General features: G+C 39.5%; 1 protein-coding gene across 5 annotated transcripts in view; it reads left to right on the top strand.

The window, feature by feature from the left end:
• Positions 1-21860, top strand: part of sgk1 (serum/glucocorticoid regulated kinase 1) — a 29732-nt gene extending 7872 nt beyond the window's left edge. The window contains exons 4-14 of one of the 5 annotated variants that reach the window (XM_067481876.1): positions 7772-7987; positions 10085-10148; positions 17666-17741; positions 17876-17951; positions 18119-18307; positions 18413-18544; positions 19314-19550; positions 19663-19758; positions 19881-20036; positions 20149-20238; positions 20410-21860. In XM_067481876.1, the coding sequence (XP_067337977.1) occupies positions 7772-7987; positions 10085-10148; positions 17666-17741; positions 17876-17951; positions 18119-18307; positions 18413-18544; positions 19314-19550; positions 19663-19758; positions 19881-20036; positions 20149-20238; positions 20410-20577 (1500 nt within the window). In that variant the 3' untranslated portion in view covers positions 20578-21860. Of the gene's footprint in view, positions 1-7771; positions 7988-10084; positions 10149-13753; positions 13835-14004; positions 14052-15615; positions 15774-16259; positions 17548-17665; positions 17742-17875; positions 17952-18118; positions 18308-18412; positions 18545-19313; positions 19551-19662; positions 19759-19880; positions 20037-20148; positions 20239-20409 lie in introns of those variants that run through there. The other 4 variants (XM_067481877.1, XM_067481879.1, XM_067481880.1 and 1 more) reach the window with 4 other exon arrangements.
• Positions 21861-27498: the final 5638 nt, after the last annotated feature.

Below are 27498 nucleotides of genomic sequence, written 5' to 3'. Positions count from 1 at the left end.
TCTCTGCTGAGAGAAGTGGTACAACTTAGAGGCATTCTTTTAAAATTTGTTCAAATGCTAAGTAACTTTTACCTCAAGTCTGTGAGGTAAGCTTATCCTGTTAGTTTTTTATGAGTGGCGGCTGGAACAAAAGCTTGATCACACCGATACCTTTGTCTGCACAGTATTAAAAAAATGGCCCATGCATCTTTTTCAACGGTGCCTTTTGTGTAGGTTGGCCATGCTGTTTTATTCTTTACAAAGAAAACAGAGATGACCTACGACAGATCCAACACTCTTGTTCTGCCTCGGCAGTGACACGGCTCTTTAAACTCAAGCTCTGTTCTGTGAAAGCCGATGTGCGAATGCAACACACCTGGTGAATCGAGGAATGAGACCGGAGACTGCTTTCATACAAAGGTCCTGTCAAGTGGAACTGTGACTTGATCACAAATACAGATATATTTGAGGTGGTTGATCAGATCAAGTCAGACATGCCCACACCTTGGCCTACATATTGGTTATTAACACTGTCTTCTAAGTAAAAAGGGGCACTTTTATTTTCCTCTCAGTTTTCTCTGTAATGTCTTGTAGGAGTTACAGTTCAGCTGGACTTTGCACTCCAGACTTCGGTAGTTGACATCATCTTATCTGAGAAGTGCCTTTTCTGAGAAGCAGCTGGTCTCAGGCAGTTCATGTCTTGATGGAGCTAATGGTTAATGACTTGAGTATTCAAAGATCGCTTTAATGGTGACCTTTTACCAGGACTCTGACGTCTTTAAAGCCAGGACATGAACTCTGGACTGCAGGTGTCTCCTACACAGCTGTTCCCGTTCGAACTGCAAACACTTGATGGAAAATCTTGATTAGCTGCTGATTCAAATAGTTTTAAAAGTAAAAACTTTAAAAATATACTACTTAGCAAACAGTTTACAGGGCCTTCCAAGAACCACACTGGAATCCAAGTTTTAGGTGCTTTAGCCATGAATTACATTACTGTCAAAATGCTCTTTAGATAGCATTGGGAATAAAAAAGAATTAAGAGGAGCAACCCACAAGGTCCAATTATATTTGATACACAGAGTTAAAGACAGAGGCATTGGGAGCCAAAATCCCTTTCCAAGTTGCTGGTTTGTCATGCATACTGTTCCAATACCAGTGAGAAATGCCTTTCACTCCAAATTTCTCTTTGTACTTCTTTGAATACTTAAGCTAATTGACTCAAAACTTTCTTTTCTCCTTGTTAAAGATTTCACTGACATTCACTACATACAGATTCCTAAACTGAGAAACCCTGAGTCATTGAAAGCCTGTTCTCAGTACTGAAACTGATCAGGTGGTATGTTAATGCTGGAGTAAAGCCAGTATGTGTCCGTTTGGCCAAACTTCAGCATCTACTTAGCCTCCTGGGAATACCTGAGAGAGTCAGCCACTTGGCTGTCCGAAACTCTGACTGAAGTATATTTATTAAATCATATACCCTTTACAGCCTTGATATTTTTCAAAAAGCCCCTGCTCACCTTATTTTTTTTGTAATTTAAACATGTTTAAAGCTGCATTCAAATGAGGGAACTCTCCCAGGCTTTGGAATACAGTTCTAAGCTACCAGTGTTTGGTATACACTAGAAAACTGCTAATCCTTTGTTATTCTCTTGTTCCAATGCCAAGTGTTTTGGCAGTGCAACAATGTGGTTGGAGTAATAAACTTGGAATTGTTTTTCTCACATGATCTCCACTCTTGGCTTACAACAGATGAGTGTATGTGCACTGTGGCTATATATATATAGGCACAGTGCGCTTATTTCCATTGCTGCTCTGCAGACTCTTTCTATGCCGATGCACAAAAAGGAGCTAATAAGCTCAGAGAAAGTTGTTCATACCTTGGCTGCAGCTTCCTGGTTTTTTCATATACAGGGAGGTATGTGAATTAGCTTTGTAGAGTTTCACCACAGTATAACAGGCTAGTTCAGGGAGCAAAATTAAAGCAAAAACCAGTCTGACACTCTTGTGCCAGATTTGATGCAGATAACAAAGGCATTTGATGTACCTAGATATAATGTGATAAAACGATACTGGGAAAGTGAAGGATTTTGTTTTTATAATACTTTTTTAATAAAACTGTGATTGAAGTAGGAGGTTACATGATGAGGGGAACTGATGAAATTGTTATTGTAATGTTTTTCAAATGATAATCAAATAGGAAATATTCTCTCCCCCTCTCTTCCATCCTTTCATCTTCTGTCTTCTTGACCTTGGTCCACTGGAAAAGGGGAAGCACCCTTCATTCTGAATCTCATTGTAAGGGAGTTTGGGAATTATTGTTTCTCTAATCTACCCTGAGAACCCGGCTAATCCCATCTACCATCTTGATGTTCCAAAGCTAATCCCAAAACTGCTGCGCCACAGAGGTTCAGCAGCACGATGCAGTCTAACTTTTTTGCCCCCATTCACATACTGAGCTCTTTTGAAACTGCTTTGTGCACTGAGGTTTTTGGGCTTATGCCACACACTGAACACCTGAGCATAGAGTGGCGTGGTCTGCTCCACATGGACAATACAGTCTGTACATACTGAATCCAACCCTGTCTCAGAGAGCTGCTGTATTGATGATGTCAAATTTGTGACTTTATCGTCTAAGTTTGCATCCTGTAACTTTGGTAAAATAAGGTGATGAAAATGATTTAAACCTCATACACATGAGCAAAGATGAGTCATGTCTGCGAATATATTTTGCAGTGTTCCAGCATTTTCACCTTTAACCAATTTAGTCAAACTGTGCCCATGCAATGTGAAGTGTTTGGGTTGTTATGACTATCTCACTGAGACAAAAAGGGAGGTTTAATGTCAAAACAACAGAGAATAAAACAAAGCTCATAATAGCCCCTGCAGTGAGTAAACAGGCTTCGTGTCACATGGATATATTCTCCTCTTTCTGGTTTTAGAAAATAAGAGGAAAGAGAGAAAAGAGTGTGTTAAAGAGAATGCTATGAGTGTTTATGGAGAAGGATTTTAAATTTTCCAAAAAGTCGCAGGGATTTACTGTGCGCACTGTGAACAGCCATAAATTTGAATGTTTGGACACAGTGTGACCAAGAAGATGAACATGGCTACAAGCCCAAAAGCAGCTGAAGGTCAATATCCCAAACTTACCTCTTGGTCCAGTTCCCTGTTCAACAAAAACATTACAGTTCATTCCATCCTGCTTTCTTGTTTTCTCAGATACCTGATCTGATCTGCACAGTGCTTCAGAGCGTTGTTCTCCTATCTTAGGGTCTGATTTTGTTTTTTCAAACATTACAATTGGATCTGACTTTCCCTCCACTTATGCACTTTACATATGGTCACAATTTTTCAAGTAAGCATTAAAACTGCGACTCTGTAGAAAAACTATATTCTGCAAGTGGAAATGTTTGTTAAAAAGTGTTTAATTTTGCAAGATATCTGTTTGGTTTTATTAATCGTGACTGTTGAAGCATCATATTACGTACAAATTTTAAACACATATTTTTGCACCACACTGACTGTGGAGTTTCCATTAAAGTGACGTGGGACAAAAACAGAATAGATATTAAAATGGAATTTTTTAAATGCAAGTACAAACAAACTGAATGATCAGAGGCAAAAGAAACTGTGCCTGAGTTTGTATGGACTCCTTCAGTTGTTTAAATAATCTTGAAATATGCGAATGTGTCATTTAAGATGTTAACCTAGGAACAAAACAGGCAAAAAATAAATAACTAAATAAAAAAAGGAAAAGAAAGAAGAAAGAAGTGAACTTGGTGTTAATAAGCCAGTCTTGTCTCTGCAGAGGATATGATATCTCATGTAAGAGTATCTCACATTCTCTCTGTTTTTGCCTTTGTGTGTTTCAAGCATTTTTTTATTTGTCTCTATATCTCTGCATGCACCTCATTACTTTCTACTATATGATTCCCTCCACTGATGCTCTCTTGCATCCCCCTCAATCCATTCCTCTCTGATGCTCAGACGTGGGCTGTGGGACAGCCTGTGACACTTAAACAACTATCACCAGTGTTTTTATCTGTTGTGTATTGTTCAAGTGCTCATGAAACAAACAAGAATCATATATAATGGCATTAAAGGAGTCATCAATAGCATATGTTGAAGCTCATTTAAAGTTATCTTTTCTCATTTTTGTTTTGTGACAATGAGACAATTCAGCAAATATCCTATAAACCATCGTTACTGCAGCATCTCTCTGTCATCTCTGTTGTGTCTCTGCAAATGACATCACATTCTTTCTGACTCCACAGTTACAAATGCCACCACACAAGTGAGTCATGTTGTCAACTGATTTTATTTTTGTATTTTGACTGACTTTTGAAACTTAACAAGAATAAACTTACTTTTGATTTGATTATTATTATTATTATTATATGTTTTAATGTATTCAAGTAATGTATCAGCATATTGTCACTGCTTCCCATAATGTCCATAATTATAACCAGATACTGTACAGTAGTAGCTCCATAATTGCCATGGTACGGCCCCTGTAAAGTCACTGGCTGAAGCAATGAGGCTATTTAAACCTTAGGAACCCCAGGAATTTAAACCTTAACCTTAATGTATTATGCTCAGAATTATCTTTATCTGTCTTTCCAATCAATTTGATGCTTTCCGTCACTAATTTATCATACAGGACAATATTTTTTGATTAGGTCTACTGTATGGGACCAACAAAGAAATCTTTAGGTTAACTTATATAATTTTGTCAGTAGCTAAACACAGTTATAAATAATTTGTACAGAATGAAGTATAGTTCAAACGGTCAGAGAAAATAGGTTTGATGTCTGGATGTGGTGCATGTGAAGGTTTACTTCTTGATTTATGGGACTCTGTAGTTTAAGTGTGTGCCCTGGCTTAAGTACTCTGAATAAGGTTAAAGGACAAATCTCATGGGAGAGATCTTGAGTAGCTCAAATAATAACAGGACCACTGTTATCTTAAGGGGTTGGAGCACAAAACCAGGTCAAAGGGCAGGGAAAGGGGCTAAAAGAAAGGGGAGTCTGGAAAATGTGTGTTATTCTTCCTGTGCACATATTTTCTAGCTCGTTAAAGGAATGCATGGCATGGCAGCTATAGAACAAGGTTCAGTAAGAAGCCATAGAAAGATGGCTGGTAAACTGCAGGACAAATAAGTAAAGGCCATTGTAATAATGAGCAGCTCATGGCTTTACATACGTAGCTATGACATAAAAATGAAGAAAATGTATCAAGTATGACCTATGCACACAAACATGCACAGATACATCCACTATGTCCAACACTTTCTGAAGAGATAAGTATTAGTGTGCAAACTGTGAAAACAGTGGTAATGTACATTTAGGAGAACTGAATGATAACAAAACAACAACAGCAACCTTTGTCAGAAATATGCCTTTTGTGGACTATTACAATCAGGTACCATTTTTAGCAAGAAAGTGATATCACTCTTATCATTCTTATCTTAGGGGAGACAGCACTTGCTGAGTTTACAGCACATGCACTTGAAACTTGTAGCTGACGTTGTCCAACAGCAACAAATTTCAGCAACCAGCATCTCTAAAGTTCACAGATAAACACGTTACATTATGACAGAATGGTATCACATTGTATTTGACACTCTCAGTAATTGTTTAGATCCATTTGGTCCTTGCAGCATCGACCTATAATTGTAGTCAAGGGAGCAACAAATCATAAATAAGGACATTTTTTCTTTTTGCTGACTTGCAAGTTCAGACTGAAATGCATGCAGGCACACAAGCAATCTCAAACACACACATTTCTTCATGCCAGGTTACGGTAATGATGAGGGCCAGGAGAGCAGGAGTCATGATAGAGGCCTTGATAAGAATGATATGAAATGGCTGCAGTGACTGCGCCTGTGCACTTTGTGTGGGAAGGACAAACCATTTACCTTTCATAACAGCCACTGTGGGTCACTGACACATCCATCTGTGTAATATGGCTTCCTCAAGAACTACGTGCACCTTGACCTTATTGTTCATATACCACATCTTTTTCTCTCATTCCTCTCTCCTGTGTGTGTGTGTGTGCATGTGCAATTTGGGTTTTATATGCTTGTGACATGCATTCTTTCAGTGTTGCCAATCAGATGCTAAATGATGATTGAGAAAAGCAGATAGTGGTAAAAATGTCCTCAGGAGAGTGTGTCACTGTGCAGCTGTCACATGGGAGGAGATTACTGCTGTTGCTGAGCCTGAATCATTCCCTACCTTCTCTACACTGTGTGAGCATTTTGCTCACGATGTTTTGATGTTTGCTACTTATAATGACCATTTGTCCATTTATATTAGTTTATTTTAGTTTAATTGGGTTAACTAATCAGTGTCAATATCCCTGTAAGTCTTGTGACTACATTGGAATGTGCTCTGTACTTGTCCACACCCATTGCTTTAGATTTTATACAAAGACATTTTGCACAAAGGGAAAACACAAATATAGAAATGCACTGCAAATATGAAAACCCTGCAAATACAAAAACCCTGCAAATAGTAAAGAAAACAAAGGAAAGTTTCCTGAAAGCAAATAAAGAATTATATGTAATTATCGATATGGTTTACATGGTATGATATGGCTCTAATAAACAACCTACACTCAGGTTCATAAATAATGATTTATGTTTTTTTTGCATTTGGCCTCAGTAAACCACCACATTGAATTTAAAATAAAACAAGATTCAAGATCACAACCCCTTTTTGTTGGCTCATAAGTAAAAATTTACATATTTTCAAGCATGATCCCTCTCCTTTAATACATGAAGATCGTTTATAGCCAATGACTGCCTGAGGTCTGGAACCCATTGACTAAATGCTGAGTTTCCTCCCCTGAGATGTTTTGCCAAGCCTTTACTGGAGCTGTCTTCAGCTGCTGCTTATTTGTGGATCTTTCTGCCTTCAGTCTTGTCTTTAGTAAGTGAAAAGCTGCTCTATTGGGATCTACTGAGATCAGCTGACTGACTTGCTCAATGAAGAATATCCTGTTACGTTCCCTTGAAACTTGTACCCTGCGAAACTTGTAACACTTCAGAGTTATTCCTGACACTTTTATCAGCAGTCAGATCATCAATAAACACCAGTGACCTAGTTCCATAGACATCCATATGCTATAACACTGCCTCCACCTTAATTGACAGATGATGTGGTGAGGCTTTGGGTCATGCTTTTGCTGTTGCTGTGCTGCCAGGTTCAAACTGTTGTACTAGCCACTCACAATGTTTTTGTTATCTCTCTGGTGATTTGGGTTTTTCAGCCTAATGCTGGCCTCCTTCCCTTGCAGAGACACCTCTTTGAGCAGCCAGTAAATGCAGTTGTAACACCTCCAGGTCTTTTGCCTGCTTGATTAGTCATGGAGCAACAAAGGAGTAGCTCATAAGTGCCCATGCAACTGCTTGTCAGCCATTGTTCCAGTATTTATGCCACCAAAAATGCTGGTTTGTGTATGAAAGCGGCTGTAATTCCTGAATGGTTAATGCCACACTTTATTCAAACCCCTTGAATCAAAGATGAAAATCTTGACTTTGCTAACATCTCGAGTGATTTATTTTCAATTCAATGTGGTGATGTACAAAAGTCAAATGCCAAAAAACTTAGCATTGTTCCAAAATGTATGAACCTAACTTTAAATGGTATGAAATAATTACATCTAACCTCTTTGTGGGTTTGACCGAGAAGACCTGTCATGGGTTATAAGTGTGAACGAGCAATTATTTATTGTATTACCCTTTTGTTTATTAACCTAATGTAGAACATCATTTAACTTATTCCTACAGGTCAGGAAGTGGAGGATGCTGGCTCGCCATCATGGCGATGGTACAATCAAGCAAAAAGAAGCAGAGTCAGATGTCCACCTGGGCAGTTGTCATTCCTGGGGGATCCATGCCTCACCTCTTCTGGCCAGCCCCGTCATGCTGGAGTGCTCCATCTGCAGTGGGCCCTATATCAGCTACGCAGTGGAGGATACCTGGCAACCCCGTCAACGCACACAGGCAAGTTAATTCTGCCACAGCTCATTAAATGGAAAGGTAGGGAACAATAATTTATCAAAGCAGTACAGGGGACTTCCAGGTGTCCTTGTTGAGAGAATTCAGGAAATCCCCTGAAGAGTCTTTGTTATTCATCAATAAAAGCTTTTTTCATTGAGTTGTGTATGGGAAGAAATTCCATGTCCTACAACAAATTATTTATTATAAATACATCAACTGGCAGTTCATAAAATAATGAACATGTCATCACAAAACATACTTTACACAGCACTACTATGATATCATGTCTCTCAGTTTTACATGCTTTATTTTTAGAGAACAATCATATGTGCTAACCAGGAAAAGGTAAAATATGCAAACAGTAGCACAAGATCTGTATCTCATTTGTATACCAGATGCACATTTTCTGCATTCCTACTAAACAAATTACCCAAAGCCAGTCAGAGGAAATAAGTCCTTGCAGCTTACAGTTACATTTTTATGGTAATGAAACATTTTACATCAAAGTAAAGTTTGGTATTCAAAATCAAGGACCCACAAAGCACAGACAATTGTATTCTTTTTTTTTTTTGACGATAAAAGCTTTTCTAGCCTTTTTTCTATTAAACATGCTTTATTTCATGACTCACAGTCAAGTCATACAGGCCTCCGCCTCTCCTTGATTCTTATAAAGACAAAAACAATGTCTCCCTCTGTGTCACCATGCCTCTGCTTGAACAACCTTAACTTTTTGTTTTCTTTTGGAAAAACAAATTTGCCATAAAATATAAATGAGCAGAAAGCTTAGATTTTACATCAGTATGGCAACAATTCCACCTGATCCCTGTACTGAATCAACAAACAACCTCAAGGAGGAGAGAGGGGATGACAGAAGAGAGGTTAATTCAAGGAGAAAAGATGAGGGATATGAATTGGTGAGAGAGGCTGACAGTATAAAGAGGTATGAACAGCAAGCAGCAAGTGTGTGTGCGCGCGCGTGTGTGTGTGTGTGTGTGTGATAGAGTGACAAGGCTACTGTCAACTATATTAAGACTTATGTGGAGATGAAATGACCAGCTTGATAGACAGATTGTTGAAAGTGGCGCCTGTGAATGAATAAACAAACAGATGAGATTAAAACAACTCACGCATGCACACACACACATGCATGCCACAGCTTGACTTTTTCTCAGAAAACACCCACGGGAGAATACTGAAAGCTGTGATAAGTTTTCAAAGCTGCAGCACAGAATAGCAAACTAGGCTAAGACTGTGTTTAACAGAGGCACAGAAAAGTCAGTGACTAAGGAAAAATTAATAGCTGACACCACAGCGCAGTTTTGTGGGAATGTCTTGAGATGCAAATGCTGCCAATCCTCTGACAGCTGCCATTTATGCTGTTACATACATATGAAAAGCAAAACTGGGACAGACTTAAATAGGATCTACTGAGACATTTGAGCATGTGTGTTGTTGTGTTATATCTGGGGACAGTCAAAGATCAGCTCTCCCACACCAACACAAAACAACAACAAATGCAGTAGTAGAAGGAACAGACCTGTACTGTACTGTAATGTACATTCACGTGTGTACACTCAAGGGCTTTTAAGTACAATTTTAAGGTAAAGAGGCTCATTGTAATGCCGGTGTCCTGTTAGTCTAAGCTGAATCAAATCAGCTTCAAACTGGCATTCACATTCTCATCATGTTATAGAGCAGAGGTTTCTCACAACTTTCAGCACAGGCGTCCTTGTGATTTACTACACTCTCACCGTGGAAACTCAGCCTCATTAAAACGCAGCATGTGGGAAACTGGTGCATGAACCAGTCTGGGTCAGAAACCAGTGCTGCTGGAAATGCTGATTTAGAGTGGTGCTCTTCAAAAAGGTCACACGTGCACCAAAACTTTTCAAGAGCTAAGAAAAGCCGCGAAGATCATGGGTTTGAAGCCTACTGGCATGTGTTTTCGAGTTTATCTGACTGTAGCATGTATCTGAACTCTCTCTCAATGAAGAAAATCTACTGTGGAGCACCAGGCTGAAGTAAACTTTTCATTTGTTTGTCACATGTAATTTGAGAATTTGAACATTTTCACTAAGTATTGCCATATTTCTCTCCCAGGCGATGGACCTGTACTACCACAATGAGTCAGACCCAGACAGCTACTGTTGCCCTGACGACAACAGTAAGTCACCACCAACTAAACATGTTTTGTATTCATTCACTTCCTCCTGCTTCTCCTTTTTCTCCCATTTATTTTTCACTCTGTAAATCCAGTTCACTAACTCTTGTTGCTTTTTATATATGTCTCCATCAACTCTTTCCATCAATCCCCTTTCATTTCTCTTTATTATCTGTGCGTGAGCTTATTTTCACCATTAATCCAAAATTATCTTTCACCATTCATTCTCTGTCTGTGTTTCTCTTGTAGATTTCATATTGTCCAAACCTGATACACACACACTCACACATACAATCATGACAAGAGTTAATTTACTTCAAGATTCCCATCAAAGGTACCAATAAGAAGGAATAGATGGGGTCTATGCCAAAACGAGAAACACACATACACAGGTCTTTGCCCTTTGGTTTGGACTATAACTGGTTGCACGAAGAATCAGCATGACAGAAAGTTAAAGTACAATCGCTCACTTACATTTATAATGGCTATAAAAGAGTTCTAAACTCAGTAGCACACATGTACTAGGCCACAGGCGCATAAACATATTTATGCTGCAGTAAAGTTGTAAACAGAAAATGTCACTGTGTCATGTGTACGATGATCAGTTCTGTGTATCGTGCCAGTAACTACTGTTTTGCCAGTTTTCACAAAAGAACAAATAGTAATCCTGGCTTATGGACAACAGTTATTATCCCTGGAGTTTAGGGGTTGAATTAGAGGGCCTTGTGGTGAGGCAAGGTAACCTCACACTGTGTGTACATGAAGAGTGGGTGAGACATAGAGAGTGACAGATTGCAGTGCAGAATCTGTAGTAAACAAACTTTTTGACCTGTACATCTCATTATGAAAAAGTAAGTATTTAAAAACTAAAGCATAGTAAACGTGATATGTAGTAAACATACTAAAGTCCCTGTTAGCTACTTACTAATTTATCCTTTGAATATTACTAAAGCATTAAAGTATAAGTTACATTTCATTGTTATAGCTGGTTGAGATGAAGGTAATACTATTTTAAATGCTTGTGGGTTGTTTTATCTATAACTGAGCATTATATTTTGGAAGCTTTTTACATGTATTGTATATACACATTTTATCTGTATAAGTATTAAATACATTGAAGTACTAAACTGTCAAATAGTTGAGCACTTTGTGGCAGGTCTGCAAGTACCTGCCGCCCACTTGAACATCTCAAAGAACAAAAATGTGTGAAGAACCATATTCTGAAGAAAATTTCTTTCATTATTGAAAGATTCTGTCTGTAAATTGTGGGAATTTTGGTGCACGCACAGAAATTCAAGCAATTAGCCAAGCTGGTGACAAGCTGTTCCTGTGGCCTTGGCCATTATGCTGCAACATCCTGTCGTTCCAAGTTTAGTGATTAGTGACTTCGAGACTGGTTATAAGTTGAAGAGTGTCACATATCCCATTCATTTTCAGTGCTGCAGCAATATGTGTGATAAAAGGCACAGTGAAAAGCAACAAAGAGCAAAAAATAGATCCAGTAAAAAATAAATATAGGGACTAGAGTTTGAATGTCTAATTTCACAGAGGAACAAACAGCAAATCATGTCTTTTGGAAAAACTACAGAGTGCTCTTATGTAACAAAGCATCTGCTGAAGATACCCTTATTAAACACATTAGTGTGCTCATCAACTTGCTGCAGTGCAGTAATCAGCATTTACATGTTGACTTTTAGAAATTTTCTTGTAGAGATTTCAAATGGTTTATGGAACGTGTGATTACTTAGCCTGAGAATGTGTGTGTGTGTATATGTTCCCAACTTTTACTCTTTTGTTCTCAATGACAGAAAATAATACCAGGAGATTCTTTGCTGGAGCTGATATATTTACTCTTTTCTCCCATTGTGTCAACCTGCCCTCAAAGCTAAAACGGCAAACATACTAACCTACAACCTCACATTATATATTGCACATACAATTCTGCACAAACTTTATGCTTTATAATACTTAACAGTACTTCTAAACCAGAGAATGTTGATAGTATTGAGAAGACCATCAAAACAACAATAAGCCAACAATAAGCAAGTGATGTAGAGCTGCATGTACTGCATTTGTGTGACAGGAAGAATAAGCAGAAGGCCTGGGACTGCATACAAACTGTCAACAAAGCAGCGTTATCTTATTTTCACACCTCTCCGACTCGCCACAGATGCTTTATACTTCTCAGTGAGGATACATTGACTAGGAAGTTACAAATTGTACCGGCGTTGTTAATATCGTGGTCCATTCTGGTGCACTGATTGGCCAAGCTGAACAGCCAATCAGAGTGGCCTCACTGGCCGTCAGAAGCAGCATCAGGGATCCAACTAGACCTAACAGTGTGGGACACAACACAGACACTAGGCTGATAAACGCTCTCCGCCAATCGCCTTGGTGTGTCCTGGCCCTACAGCTTTATTGTATGGATTTATATACAGTGGCCTATACAGTGTTTTTTTAAAAAAGCATCACTATATTGAAACAAAGTTGTTACAACAGTTTGGTTGCATTATATTTGATAGCAGTTGCTGTTTTCCAGAGGGATTTTAACCCAGGCCATTATTTATTTTTCATGTGATAAACTGTTCTGTATATTTGCCTAGAGAGTTTTAATATTTTAACATTTGTGCACTTATGTTAGCAGTTGAATACTTTGTTTTAATTTTCCATATAATGATTATTCACATGATCCTTTCTATTCCAAGAATCTTCTAGTAAAAAGTTATATATCAGGTTATTTACAGGAAATTCTTATGAAACAAGCTCAAGAATTTCAAGTCAAACTGAGCAAAGCCTCATTGAACCACTACAACGATGATCACATGAATGTAGTGGATGGTGAAAGGGAAACTGTAAATAGGCTGTGTTTTGGTAGCCTAGAAAGCTAAGAAGGCCACACATACACAAACACACACACAGACAGACAGTGCAGCGCATCCACTGGCAATAAAAGCCTAGCTGTCCTCTCCCGATGGCCAATGTCTTTATGTAATAGTGTCATTTTGTTCCTCACCACTGAGGCTCATTCAGATTCATCAGATCAACTATAGCCACAAACACCCTGATCATTCCCGGCACAAAGAACGGACATTACAAGATGGAGGGATGGGAGACTGAAAGAGATGAACCGATTTAATGGATGGATGTCATCTGGCCCAGACAGCTTAATTATGGGCATGTGCTGGTCTTTGTGTATGTGTGGGTACACTGTAGGTGGGTGGGCTGAAAGAGCGTGTGCGTCTGTTTGTATTTGTTTATTCTGCAACTCTAATATCCTGCACCTCAACCCCTCGGTCACTGCAGTGACTCCCTTCCTGTCCTTTTATGAAATGGCCCCCAGAGTGTGTGTGTTGTGTGTGAGTCAGAGCTGGCTTTGGCACTGATGACAATGCCACTAGTGGGTTACATAATGTATTAGTATCTCACTTACATACAGAGGAACACTGAGCTTGAATTTTGTGGAACCTCGTCTTGCTCAGGGCCTGAGCCTTGGGCAGCCAAAAGAGAAAGGGAGCCAGATAGGAAAATCACTGAGAAGACCTTTTGTTAGCATCCCTACCCCACCCCCCCATCCCCCTATTTTTCTCCCCCTCGCCTGATCTTCGCTCAACACCTCTCTCTCATTTCATTCAATGCTGGGCTATGACCACAAATGCAGACACAAGAACAGCGTTTACACCCTTGCAGAGGTAATGTAATTTTCTCTCCATCACCTTTTTTAATCTTCTCTTGCAATGCACATGTAGTTCAACTAGCTCTCCTCAGAGGACAAGTCTCTACGCTAAAAAAATGTTTTCATGGTTGATGCTTTGCTAGTGCTAATACAATTTTTGTCTGTGTTGTCACTGCTGTTTTTCAGACCGATGAAGTACAAGGTTTTGCTTGTTTGGCCTGTGATGCTTTCAGGTGCTGATGTCCCACCAAAACCGATGCTAGTGTCATTGATGAGATATTTCACATGACGTACCTATTGAACACTTCAACCTAATATATCATCTAACAAAAGTGTGCCAAGTTCTTGGTAGCGCAGTGAGGGAAGGGTGTGTTGTTCACCTTGAAGGAATTTACAAAGTACCTGGTGTGCCTTTTCTGTCTCTGTTAGAGAACATATACATGTGTATGTGTGTGTCAGTCTCCCTCTACGTTTGTTTTGCCCTCCAGCTTATATGTGTGTGTGTGTGTGTGTATGTGCACGCTGTCAGAGTCCCTGCAGGTTTGTTTTTGCCCTTCAGCTGTAGGTATGCATGAGTATGTGCATCAGGTGGCTTTGGGGAGCAGATTAATAATAGATTTGACCTAAGTTAAGGGAGAAACAGAGACAGAAGTAAAAAGTAGAGGCTATATATAAAAACTGCAGAGTCACACATGCACCAACACAATGATTTTCTCTGAGAAATTACACACTTTCAAGCACTTTTATAGATTTTATATGTTTTATATATTGCCTCCAGAAGCTATAAGCAAGGGTTTAAAGTTTCAGTTTACTCATCTATAAAAAAATGACAGTGCTGCTATTCTTATCAATTAATGCTGGTAACCAACACATGAGAATTGAGTATCCGGAAAAAATAAAGCTATAACTTTATTGCACATGAAAACTGTTAAAACTGTGAGTAAACAATGACAGAAAAATAGACTGATATTAAAACAAAAGTCGCAATCAATGTCGTCCTTCCAAAGTTTAGGTTGTGTTAGGTCACAGTCTGCCACTGCCTCAGTCAGTCCTCCCCATCTCTCCACATTTATAATGTTATTGTCTTATATGCATCACACTTGGCTTTATTTTATTACCTACTCTTTTGCAGATGAAAAAACAAAATAGTCTGGAGAACATTATTCTGAAAAAATATCTGGGTGTATACACATGCACAAAATATCTGAGAAGGCAATTAATCAAGAGACAAGGTTAATTGATGTGACTTCTTACTTCTTGGCAGCTGTCACCTTTGAAATTAGTTTGGACTCTGAATTTCAAAATCCAGGTTACTTAATTTCCAGCTCAGTGGGTGGATGACCTCCACTAGATACAGTATGGTGGAAAAAAACTGCATAAAATGTTTGTAAAAGGGGACGTTTCTATGCATCATTTTGTAAAAAGTGAAATGCTATGAATGCAGACAAAGCCAAGAAAAAAACAAATGACTGATGGCGACAGTGAAACGTTGAAAATCCAGGTTTATCAGAGTTGTGTGCAGATAAAAGGCATAAAAATACAACCGAACATTTTCATGTGCCTGTACATTTCAATCCTAGTCAGTGCAGGAGAAAGTAGCTGCAGAAATAGATAAACGAGTTTTGTTTATTTTGTAACAAACTAACGTTAGGGCGACATTTGAATTCACATTAGGCGAACTAGAAGTTCATGAGGGGCGTTTGAAGGCAACACGTCCCCCCCCCCACCCACCCTGAGAAAAACTCATGCAACTATGCATGAAACAGAGTGGAAGGAAATAGAGGCGGGGCGTCTCCGCCTTGAGAGGAAAGCAGAAAAAAAAAAATTTCGGGGATGAAACTGGCAATGAAGAAGAGTGCGGTGTAGTTCGATCACCTCTGAGCTCAGGAACCTCTGTCCGTGCTGTAATTCGAGAAAAAGCAGCCCGATGAAAGACAAAACGACCGCTCTGACTTGTGAGTACACTGCATATTCATTTCAAAATGAGCAGCGCTGGGTTTCTCCGGTCCGGTAAAACTCTCCTGGGGAGACTTGAGGCCGGCGCTGATCCTGCTGTGAGTCTTTATCGTATTTCGGCCTGTTGTGGTGTTTATAGTTTAGTAAGGGCAAATCTATGGCTCCCAAGCCACTTACTCTCTGTGTGCGCGCGCGCGCGTGCGTGCGGGTGCAAAGAAAGCCCTGACAAAGTTGGGGGCCAATCTATTCAACCGACAATCCCGTGACCTGGATTTATGGTGCTGTTGGAAGTGTCTCACTGGAAGAGGGTCTGCTGAAAAGTGCCAGGGAACCGTTGGCAACGCTGTCTGCAACTTGTTGAAGTTTGCGGTCAAGGGGAAACTAAATCTAAGGGGGGGGGTGGGTTAATATGGAGTATGTAACTGAGATTGGAGCTTTGGAGTTTGTAATTTTACGCAAGTTTATGTATTTATTTATTTTAATTTTACATAACCAAACTACAGTTTGTATGGTGCAACATTTTCCCTACATTGCATTGCATTGTAACCTACATCTGTTTACCGACACTGTCGTCACCGCAGTTGCTTCATGTAGGACTTTTAATGTGTCTTTCTTCTTCTTTATGATCAATATCTTAGTTAAACGCATTTGACTTTCATCGTCGATATCTTCTTACGCTCCCTCATGCCACTGAGGGGTGTAGATAAAACCTGAACCAGGTGCCTTACATAACTGGGACTAACTGAGTCCGTCTGGTCTTTAAATGTGCCAGAGCACTAAAAGCAGCGCAGACTGGCACCTAATTTCATACTTGATCATCACATAGCAGTGTACTGGCTGCCTGTCAGAGCCTGGCGGGGAATGTTAAAACAGACTGTAGATCTGATCTCCTTTTTTTTTTGGAGCTTGATGTATTCAGACGTTTCTCACTCTGTACTTTTCCACCACTAGTGACCTTTTTTTGGCAATCCGCCTCCCTCGGCTCAGGCTCTCCCTCAGCCTTTTGTATACAGAGGGAACCTGCGTCACTCCGGGGAATTTTAATTGAGAAACAGCCAAATGGTGAAATCCGATAGGCGCGCGGGCCTATCAGATTATTGGTACAGGACCTACTTGCAGACCCACTGGATTGAACGAGGGGCACGGATGCAGTGTGTGACAAAAATAATCACGAGCTTGGAGAATAGTCCCGAATTTGTGTTCACATCTGCAAACCCTGGGCCGCTAAGGGGAAAACGAGAGATTTTCTCAGAGAACACACCTGGGTCTCATTAACCTGTAGGATTTGGTTTGCAGTTTTGTGTAGATTTGTACAGACTGGCGGCACTTTCAGACTGTAGCCTACACGATATGTTGAGCAAGGTTTCTGTGGCATAGCACAAACACGCGCAAATAGTACAAACCTGCCTTTCAGTGAGTGGTGGTAAAGACCTTTTCCACCTTTTAGTTTCCCATGTTTCTGACGCAAGCACGTCTTGAGGTGTGACTGTGACGCGCAGGGAGCGCAACAGCAGCTGACTGGTCGAGAACTGGGCCGATCATGTTTAGGACGAATGTTTGCACAGGATCACGCCCGCCCAGGGGTGGGGGTACCCGGGAGAGCTCCTCCCTCCTCCTGACCTGTTATAAACAAGGGCCAAAAGCTTAGGAGTCATATTTTGTTTCTGGTTGAGGAGCAGAGCTGCTGTTCAACTCATCACATCATGACGATTAAAACAGAACAGCCTGTCTTGACTTACTCGAAGTCTAGAGGACTAGTAGCTTTAGTCACTGGTATGGGATCATAAAGGATATTTTAAAACAATTCTTCATGATATGGATGGACATCTTATGGCTTTTTTTCATTTCTTATCTTACCTTTTTTTTTCTCTCTTTCCCTCATGTGTTGCAGCCTTTATGAAACAGAGGAGAATGGGTCTGAACGACTTCATTCAGAGGCTTGCCACAAACTCCTACGCCTGCAAGCAGTGAGTACCATCTGACTCATGTCATTGTTCTGCATTCACTGGTGGACAAAACATCAGCTGATTTGCATACATAGGTACTTTTTATGCTTCATTTTGACATGACGAAAGTTTTGTCTGTGTTTTCTTATTTTCAGTCCTGAAGTTCAGTCTATTCTGAACCTGAGTCCTCCTCAGGAGGCTGAGCTCATGAACGCAAACCCCTCTCCTCCTGTAAGTGTTTTTGCTTTAAACAGTGAATTGTGTGCTTTGTTGACACATTTCCATACACACAGATGCACATGGCATCTCCTCTGATTAGGTCTTTTTCTATGCACTTTGGAGTTTTTACTATGGCTTTAAAGTCCTCATCCTTTTCTCCCTTGCTCCCCCTCTCACAGCCCAGTCCATCCCAACAGATCAACCTCGGACCATCCTCCAACCCTTCAGCCAAACCCAGCGACTTCCACTTCCTCAAGGTGATTGGCAAAGGCAGCTTTGGCAAGGTCTTGCTTGCTCGCCACCGTTCAGATGACCAGTTTTACGCAGTCAAAGTCTTACAGAAAAAAGCCATCCTCAAGAAGAAGGAGGTAAACTTGCACACGAGCATTCAACTAGTTTTACCTAACTATTAGCACACATGCTATCTGATTGTCAACCTGTTTAACCTCTGCTTTCTGTTCTGTTTTCCTCAGGAAAAACACATAATGTCAGAGAGAAACGTCCTGCTAAAGAATGTCAAACACCCGTTCTTGGTTGGCCTGCACTATTCTTTCCAAACAGCAGACAAACTGTACTTCGTTTTGGACTACATCAATGGCGGAGAGGTGAGATACTGAACCAACAGCTGCCAGACAAGAAAGGGGATATGAAACAGGGATGATAGAGGAGAAGGGAGAAGTGGAGCTATTTAAGGAAGGGACTAAATGAATAAGGAAGGGCAGAAAGCTTGAAGATGGATATAGTTAAAAGAAGGAGGGACTTAGTGGTCACAACTTGTAAATTAAGAAGTTTTTAGAGGAAGACTAGACTGTTAGAACGAGACAGACAGAGGGGGATATCCTGTCATGAGAAAAAGAATAGAAGCCAATGCTCTGTTGTCTCCTTTCTCTCCCTCGTCTAAAGGAAACACCTCTCAGGAAATCATGGGGCGGGTTAGGACAAGGGGGAGAAATACAGGAGGCTTAAATTAGCAGCACTATTTAGACTCAGTGCATGAGTAATCGAGCTAATTTCCTGTGATTGTTGGACGAGCACAGACAGCGTTGATTAAATATTGGTCTCATCAGGAAACAGGATGCATTATTCTCTTTCTACCCTTTCTCTTTTCTTCCCCTTTTTCCCTCCATCATACTGGTTTTGGCTCCACCCTTGGCTTTCCTTTCATCTGTCTTAACCTTGTTGAAAACTGCCACATTATTTCCCCCCATCCACTTCCTTTTTGTCTAAGTAGCTGTCCTTTTTTTCCTTTAATATCCTTTCTCTATATCTAAAATGTACAATATAAATATATTTGTGTTTTCTAACTGTAAACACACAGTCTGATCCCTGGATTTGCTGTAAATAACCTTTACTCTGTTTTCCTTCTTCTTCTAGTTATTCTACCACCTACAGAGAGAGCGCTGCTTCCTGGAGCCCAGAGCCAGGTTCTATGCAGCAGAAATCGCCAGCGCCCTGGGCTACCTCCACTCCCTCAACATTGTCTACAGAGACCTGAAACCAGAGAACATCCTGTTGGACTCCCAGGGACACATCATTCTCACAGATTTTGGTCTGTGCAAGGAGAACATTGAACCCAATGGGACCACATCCACTTTCTGCGGTACACCAGAGGTAAGGATGAAATCTCAGATGATTTAGACCCTCCTTTCTGTGTCTTCACAGCACTTTATAATATACGCTAATGTAATTTGCCACTTTTTACAATGTCTTTTTCTCCCTACAGTATTTGGCTCCTGAGGTGCTGCACAAGCAGCCATACGACAGAACAGTAGACTGGTGGTGTTTAGGAGCTGTTCTCTATGAGATGCTCTATGGTCTGGTGTGTATTATTTTTGTACATATTTCCACTTGCATCTCTGTCTGATTTTAAAAGATAAGATCAGTGTTATCTGTCTTCCTTTGTTGCCAAGATGCTAATAAGGTCTTTCTGTTCTTCCTCAGCCTCCGTTTTACAGCCGTAACACAGCAGAGATGTATGACAACATCCTGAACAAACCGCTGCAGCTGAAACCCAACATTTCCAACGCAGCCAGACACCTGCTGGAGGGCCTGCTGCAGAAGGACCGGACCAAGAGGCTGGGCAGCACAGAGGACTTTGTAAGTGTTTGATTATGTGATATATTTCTTTTTTCCATGTGTCGTTATGTTTATTTTGCATGTAAGTGTGTGTTTTAAAGAATACATTTTAATTAATTGTGTCTCTTCACAGATTGAAATTAAGAGCCACATATTCTTCTCCCCCATTAACTGGGATGATCTCAATGCCAAGAAGATCACACCTCCCTTCAACCCCAATGTGGTACGTCCCTTTTTGATACTTCAAAATAAGTTTTAAGTATGATTTTCTACAGTGTAACTTAACAGCCAAAGTTCTCTTTTCTTAGTCACTAGTTTTACATTATGCTTTGCTATTTACAGCTGAACTTATCCCTTACTTGATTTTCCTCTCTTTTCCTCCCTCCTCCCCCAGACGGGTCCCAACGACCTGCGGCACTTTGATCCAGAGTTCACAGATGAGCCTGTGCCCAGCTCCATTGGCTGTTCCCCAGACAGTGCACTTGTCACATCCAGCATCAAAGAAGCTGCTGAGGCCTTTGTGGGTTTCTCCTATGCTCCATCAATGGACTCCTACCTATAGGATTTAAACACAGGCACCAGTTCAGACTTACCTTACATGAACTGTGGCACATCCATGGACTAGCATCTTGACCCTTCCCTAAATTTCCCATCAGGTTGATGGATGTTTCCCAACCAACCCCTGCAACAACTCTGCATTTACAAAGAAATTATACACGTGTACTTACCATAATCTCTCCAACTCTTGAATGTGTGGAAGATTTGCAACACCTCCATCTTACCCTGATTTACCAATGCACAAATTGATCAACCTGCCACCACACGGTGGGCACACGATCCCTCTTCAGCCTTCAATTATACATCTTTATCCTGATAGTGGAGGTCCTTGCACATAGCTCAGGCAGCTTAAAAAATCCCCCCTGAAACCACAACAGACAAGCACACATGCACACCAACTTTCACCTTTTCTCAAAAGAGGAAAGGTGAACTGTACTGTACCAGCCCTGAGAAGGATTTCCATTGTCACCTATGTAGCAAAACATCTTCCCTGTTTTGACATCCTGTCGACCATCAATGGGGACCTGCTGACTTGGAGCTAGCTTGGAGATGACATTCATTTTGGTGCTTAAGTTTATTTTTTTCTGTGTTTCAAAAGGGAGTCATTTAAAGCTGAATGTTACAGAGGGGGACGTTTTATTTCTCTCTTAGGTGCCTTTTATTTTATTCTTCTCTCTATCAGAACTCACATCTTTTGGGTTAGTCTGTGTCAGCCTCATCGTCACTTCTCCACGTCTGACTGCAGGTCGGATTTTTTTTTTCACCAGAGAGGAACGATGTAGCATTAAATTAATACACCTGTTCTGTCTTTACTGTGTTAGACATAGGAACTCAAACGATGTTTCATATCTACATTTGCACATAAAACAATAACAATGATGCTAAGAGTGAGAGAGAAAGAGAGAGCAACTGCTGCTAGATGAGAGAGTGATGTGTTGAAAGGTGTTTGTGTAGTTTAGTTAGTTTTGCTTGCCAACTGCGTCCCCCTCATAGCGTCTTCCTTTTGCCTCACAATAATGTAACGGTGGCCTGCAGACAGGCTGACATCAAAACTGAACATTCCATTTTAATATTGCTGTAATGCAGTTTGACGGTATTTAAGTTTGTTTGTATATTTGGAGTCGTGTACTAGTTTAATGTATATTGAACAAAAAATGACTAAAGGTATGCTTAAATGTGTATATGTAACAATTCATGTTAAATGTACTGTAAATTGTAAAATTGTTTAAGATTTATGTGACCATGTTTGGTTTGCAATAAAAGTTTAACTTTATTACACCTTACAAACTGTATTGTTTTTTTTTATTATGTATTATCTGTCTAGATATAATAATTTAATTAGTCTTTAGTCTAAAATATCCAAATATTTATATGCAGATAAAATATATCATTAAATTATATGCATAATTTTGCCAGTAAATGTTCAATAGTGTTTGTAGAAAATAAACCCATCAAAGTTAGAGAGCAAACTAAAAAATTGAAAAAATGAGGAGCAAATGTTAAACATTTACTAGTCTTGGTTGAAAGGGGCTTCAGCTATTGACCCCTGCAAATGTCCCACATAAATGTGAAATAGACTTTAACCCCTCTCCATGTGCCAGCAGTTTTACATAACTGCTATGATCTCCAGGTTTGTGTTTGTGGTCTGATCCATTTAATTAATGGCTGGTCTCAGACTGATAAGGCCACACCAAGTCAAATAAATAAATAAACCTTGTGCAACATAGCAGCTTTACATTACATACAGTGGTGCATAGCATAATATAAGTATATAATGATAAAAATAATATATTTGATAAGATTACAACAGGATTGAGTATTGAGGAGAGTGCATGTCCTTCTGCTGAAGTTCAAAGTAGAGTCCATAGATAACACATAACATCCAATATCCTTTAGCTACCTGGGAGAGGGGTTAAAAAGAGACTTTCCCAATGAAAAGTTACATTATAAGAAGATTTGTTGGAAAGCTGTCCTGGTAGAGACTAATAAAATGTGTGTCTCTGGCATCTCTATAGTCAAAACTATTGCTTGTCAATTCATTGATGGCCACAGAATCATTATGAGCTATAAAATAATTTATAATTTATAATTTGCTGCTTACACAAACGACCATCTACACAAAGCCTGTGTTAGATTCTACTGCACTGCTTGATGCTGATTGACCAACATGATGAAGGGACATAAATATAAAGAAAGATCCTGCAGAGTAAAGTTCAGCAATGATCAATATTTGTACATTGAGATTTTTATTAGCTTCCCTTTATTTTATTGTTACATTTTGGGCTTGATGGTCTGCAGTATTTCAGCAGCCATAGGCATGCACTACCATCTGCTGGCAGGGCACTGAACTGAAAAAAAAAAGAAAAAAAAAAAAGGCCAAAGCATAACTTAATTGTCGTAGCTAAATCTCAAGCAACAAAAACATTTTAGAATCTGAGTTTTTTTGTCACCCAAACCGTGTTTAAATAGAAAGGGTCCACTGAGATGTGGACAGGTGAAGAATTGGAGGTCTCTAGGAAGATAAGAACAGACTACAGAGGGGAATGGAGCAGGTGCCTTAGTTGTGGCTCCAAATGTATTTCATTAAAAAACTCAGATTATTGCCAAATTGTTCCTTTATAACAGCGTTTATTGTGGTTTCAAAGTTAAAGCAGTTTAGGTTTTATCAAGAGTAGTTCATGGTTGTGTGTCTAGCTTCTTTGATACAATTAGTTTTTACCTTAACGTGTGGTGATTCCTTATGTCAAACATTTCTTAGGTCAACATTCCTGTAACATGTGTTGCAATCATCTGAAACCAGTGAGAGAAAGACACAAAATGAAAGAGTCATGAAACAATCACACATTTGTTTGATTAGAACAATGTGGACATCATCCACCCAATATGTCTATCTTACCATTGTTTCTACATTTCTTTGTCTTACGATATTGTTGAGTCTTGTGATTGTTTTTACTGCAAATTAGTTCGTGCATATTCCACAAACTGTTGATTTTGCTCTTTTGACTATAAATATTTCCTGTTTTTCTGTCTGTATTCAAAAAAAAATTCGATCTCAAGGGGACTAGCTGTTTAAATAAAAATACATGAATAATAATTCAGAAGACTTACGTTGTATGTGGAATTTATTTGCCATCATTTGCACAGGCGCCATCTCTGGACAGTAGGAATTATTCTACCAACCAAAACCTGTGACAGTGATCATATAGACAACTGACCATAGTGTAAGACAGACCTTAAGATTTTTTGAAATCTTCCTTAATCCATGTCATCAATAGCTGGTAGTAGAGACAACATTAGCAAGCATTTGTGAGAACAAATAACATTGTCCTGTATTTTTAATGGACAGAGTGGAACAAACAGATGGATCCCATGTTGGTCCTAATGGGGGTAAACCCCCCCCCCCCCCCCCCCCCCCTATGTACAGTGCGTATTATGTGTGGTTGTCCATTTTATTGTAATAAATGGAAATTGTGACATTATTATGTAAATGTTCTTGTCAAGCCAATGTTTGTTTTTTGTATCTTGGTTGCATGTTGGACCAACACTCTTCCATAAGTAGGTCAAAAATGACCCGTGTTAGAATCCACGTGTCTTTATGACATATTTGTCATTTTGGTAAAAAAATAATCATTTGTCATATGTTTTTGTCCACACAAGAATTGTTTTTTGTTTGAAATATTTATTTTTCACTTTTTAAACATTTTTAAACAATTTTGAAAATTTGAAAAGAGAATGACACAACAGCAATAGATGTCAACTATGCCAACATCCATTTTGTGTGTAAATGGCCACTTATACGCTTAAACGCTTTTTATCCAAAGCGCTTTATAATTTTGCTTCTCATTCCCCCATTCACACACAAACTCACTGAATGATGGTCTGACCCAATCTGACCCAACCAGAGCAACTTGGGGTTCAGATGACATATGATAACAACTTTTCATTACGAAGATATTGGGAGCCTTACAGGGTCATTTTTGACCCACTCATGCATCTAAGGTTTAACAGAATTGACAGCACCGCATGACAGCAGCATTTTGGAAATACACATATGAAGCATTGCCACTATGCCAATTTTTGAACAAAGCAGACAGTCCTCAGGCAAAGGATAGTATTTTATTCTCCTGTTTTTTATAGTGTTGTTTTTTAATCTAAACAAAATGCAGGATCAGGAGACATTGCAGGAATGGATCTGTAACATAACATTATCCCTTTTTCACAAAGCCTCAGAACACACAAATGTATATATATTTAAACAAAATAAGGATGATATAAAAGAAGGACAAATACATTACAAAAGATATGGTGAAGCATGTCATTAAACCTAACATCTATCTATCAATTATCTGTCACCGGTTATCCTATTTGGGTCATCAGAAGTCTGGAGCCTATCCCCGCTGGGGAGAGCCATGGTACACCCTCAGGTCCCGAGAGAGACAACCATTCACTCTCACATTTACACCTAGAGCCAATTTAGATTCACCAATTCACCAGGAAACTGGAGTACCCGGAGGAATCCCATGTAAGAGAACATGCAAACTCCACACAGAAAGGCCAGGGCACGAACCCACAACCTTCTAGCTGTGAGGTGGCAGCTACCCACTCAACCACTGTGCTGCCAGGTAAACCCAACAAATGTTTCTAATATGACTTCTACAATACCAATGTAGCGTAACAGGATTTCCACAAGATGTCATTGTTAACCACTGGACCATGAAGACGTCATTGTTAACCACAGGACCGTCTATGGACCCCTGGAGTACTATGTGAAACACTGAACTGGAAGACTGACCCTACTCACAAGTGTCATATAAATGTAGCATTAGTAACAAAGGATTATTGTTGGACTGGAGGAGTACATGGGTCAGTGTGTGAATTTCACTTATGGACAAACAGACAGGTGACAAATTACAGGAGAAACCAACCAAAGTGTCTGAGTAATGCTTGACGCCACTGTTTACCACCACAATAGTGTCATTGTGATTTGGCAATAATTCTACAAATCCCTGGATCTCTGGAGAGATGGTAGCATTCCTACCAAAGACATTTCCTTACTCTGTGTTTTAATGAAAGTCCAGCTCGAGAGGCTTTAGCATACAGTTTAATAAAGACGTAATTGCTCAGTTGTACCAATCAGTGCACCTGTGTTGAAGCATCCACATTCAATATGTTTTCCAGTGCATCTATTTGTCACCTGTCTGTTTGTGTTTCAAGGCTATTGTTGTTTGTCACACCCTATAAGTACAAGCAGTAAAAGAGAATATGCACAAGCACTCTACTATAGTAAAAATTTCAGGTACTGATACATTAACAGGTATTTGGGTTGGGTCTCCTGTGTGAATGCTTCTTGGGCGTCTCCCATTGGAGGCTTTCTGGGCCTTCAGATTATCACTTTATGAATTATTAAAAATTGTAACAGATTACACTACTCAAGAATGCTGTCAGAAATAGATTCCCCTCAAAATTCTACTCTGAAAGGTTAAAATTAATATTAATAATCTGATTATATGATGATACACACAGTGTATTATAAAATAATTCAGCAACGATCACTCTATTATAATGAGCGTCGAAATTCTGCCGTGGCAAAAACTGTAAGGCAAGTTTAGGAGGCAAAAGGCAGCTCACAGTCTTGGTTATGGTGAGTTTAATCAGCAAAACATAGAATGCAGAGCAGAACAGAACTACACTCATGAGCAGGTCAATCAGATTGACCAGGTTTTACAGGTTATGGGTGTATTTTAACTATTCAGCTCAGCAGCTGAATTAACACAAAAGGACAAAGGAATGATTCAATGCAAATCAACCCTACAGAACATACGTACAGGTGAATACACAGTGGTCAGGAATCCAATTAACAAGTCTCTGAGACAACTCATGTCCTATGTGTTCCCTGCTGGAATAGCTTCCTGATGAAGCTCTGGTCTAAAGACAGTGCAGACAGAAGGTCTGCTGAGGTGCAAAAGCGGCATTTGGTCACCATAAACCAGCATTTTGCATTTGTTGGAACATTTCTCTCAAAATGAGCCTTTAAAATTTGATACCTTGGGGAAACTTTTGCTAATAATGCATACACACTTAACTTCGCCATGATTTTTTTTAACTTCAAATTACAGAAAAGTAATTACTTACACAAACTAATATTGTGCAAGTTTAACCTTTAGACTATCAATAGGTGTGTCTGGAGATTTGTTGTCAGTATTTTCCTGCTTATTTGTAGAATAATTCCTTAATCTTTTAACCTTCCATGCATTTTCAAGTAGCGTTTCAGAATAGGCTAAGGAGCACAATATATTAGGACCACAGAACTCTTGAAAGCACAAATTGAAACAGCTTGTTTGAAACTTTAAAATTGTGACACTGCGGTCCAATATATTATTTAAGCCATAGACGATAAGACTAAACCTAGACAAAAAAATATAAGTGATTATTCCAAAAGATGGTTTGGCAAGATAAATATCTGCTGACATAGTAAAGGCCAGTCCTTAACAAGTAGACTACCCATGGTTATCTCAGTTACAGGGTTACACACACAAGCACATACACACAGACACCTTTGGTAAAATTAAGTATCAATGACAGAACATTTGGATCCTATAGGCTGTGGCAGAACATCTAGACACATCTCTGCATAAGCAGGCCAAGCAGAAAGCACATTAGGCTACATTCTGTCATCTGGAACTGTCAGCAGGGACAAGCGTTACAGCTCAGTCCCGCAGCATTCGTAGAAACAGGGCATAGGAGCTGAGCAGCAGGTGGACACACTGTTTGTTTTCACACGCAGTATAAATAAAAGAGTATCGCTGCCAGTGAATTTTATTGCCGTTTGATTTTGTAGAGATAATCATAAAACGTTTAAGATAAGTTATGATTGCAGCTGGGAGGTGTAAGGTACCTTATAGAGGAAGATATAAACTCATAATTC

This window comes from Channa argus, chromosome 17 (genome assembly GCF_033026475.1).
Source record: "Channa argus isolate prfri chromosome 17, Channa argus male v1.0, whole genome shotgun sequence".
Classification (NCBI taxonomy): domain Eukaryota; kingdom Metazoa; phylum Chordata; class Actinopteri; order Anabantiformes; family Channidae; genus Channa; species Channa argus.
The sequence above is the reverse complement of the archived record's forward strand: the minus strand, read 5'-3'. Positions and strand labels throughout refer to the sequence as shown.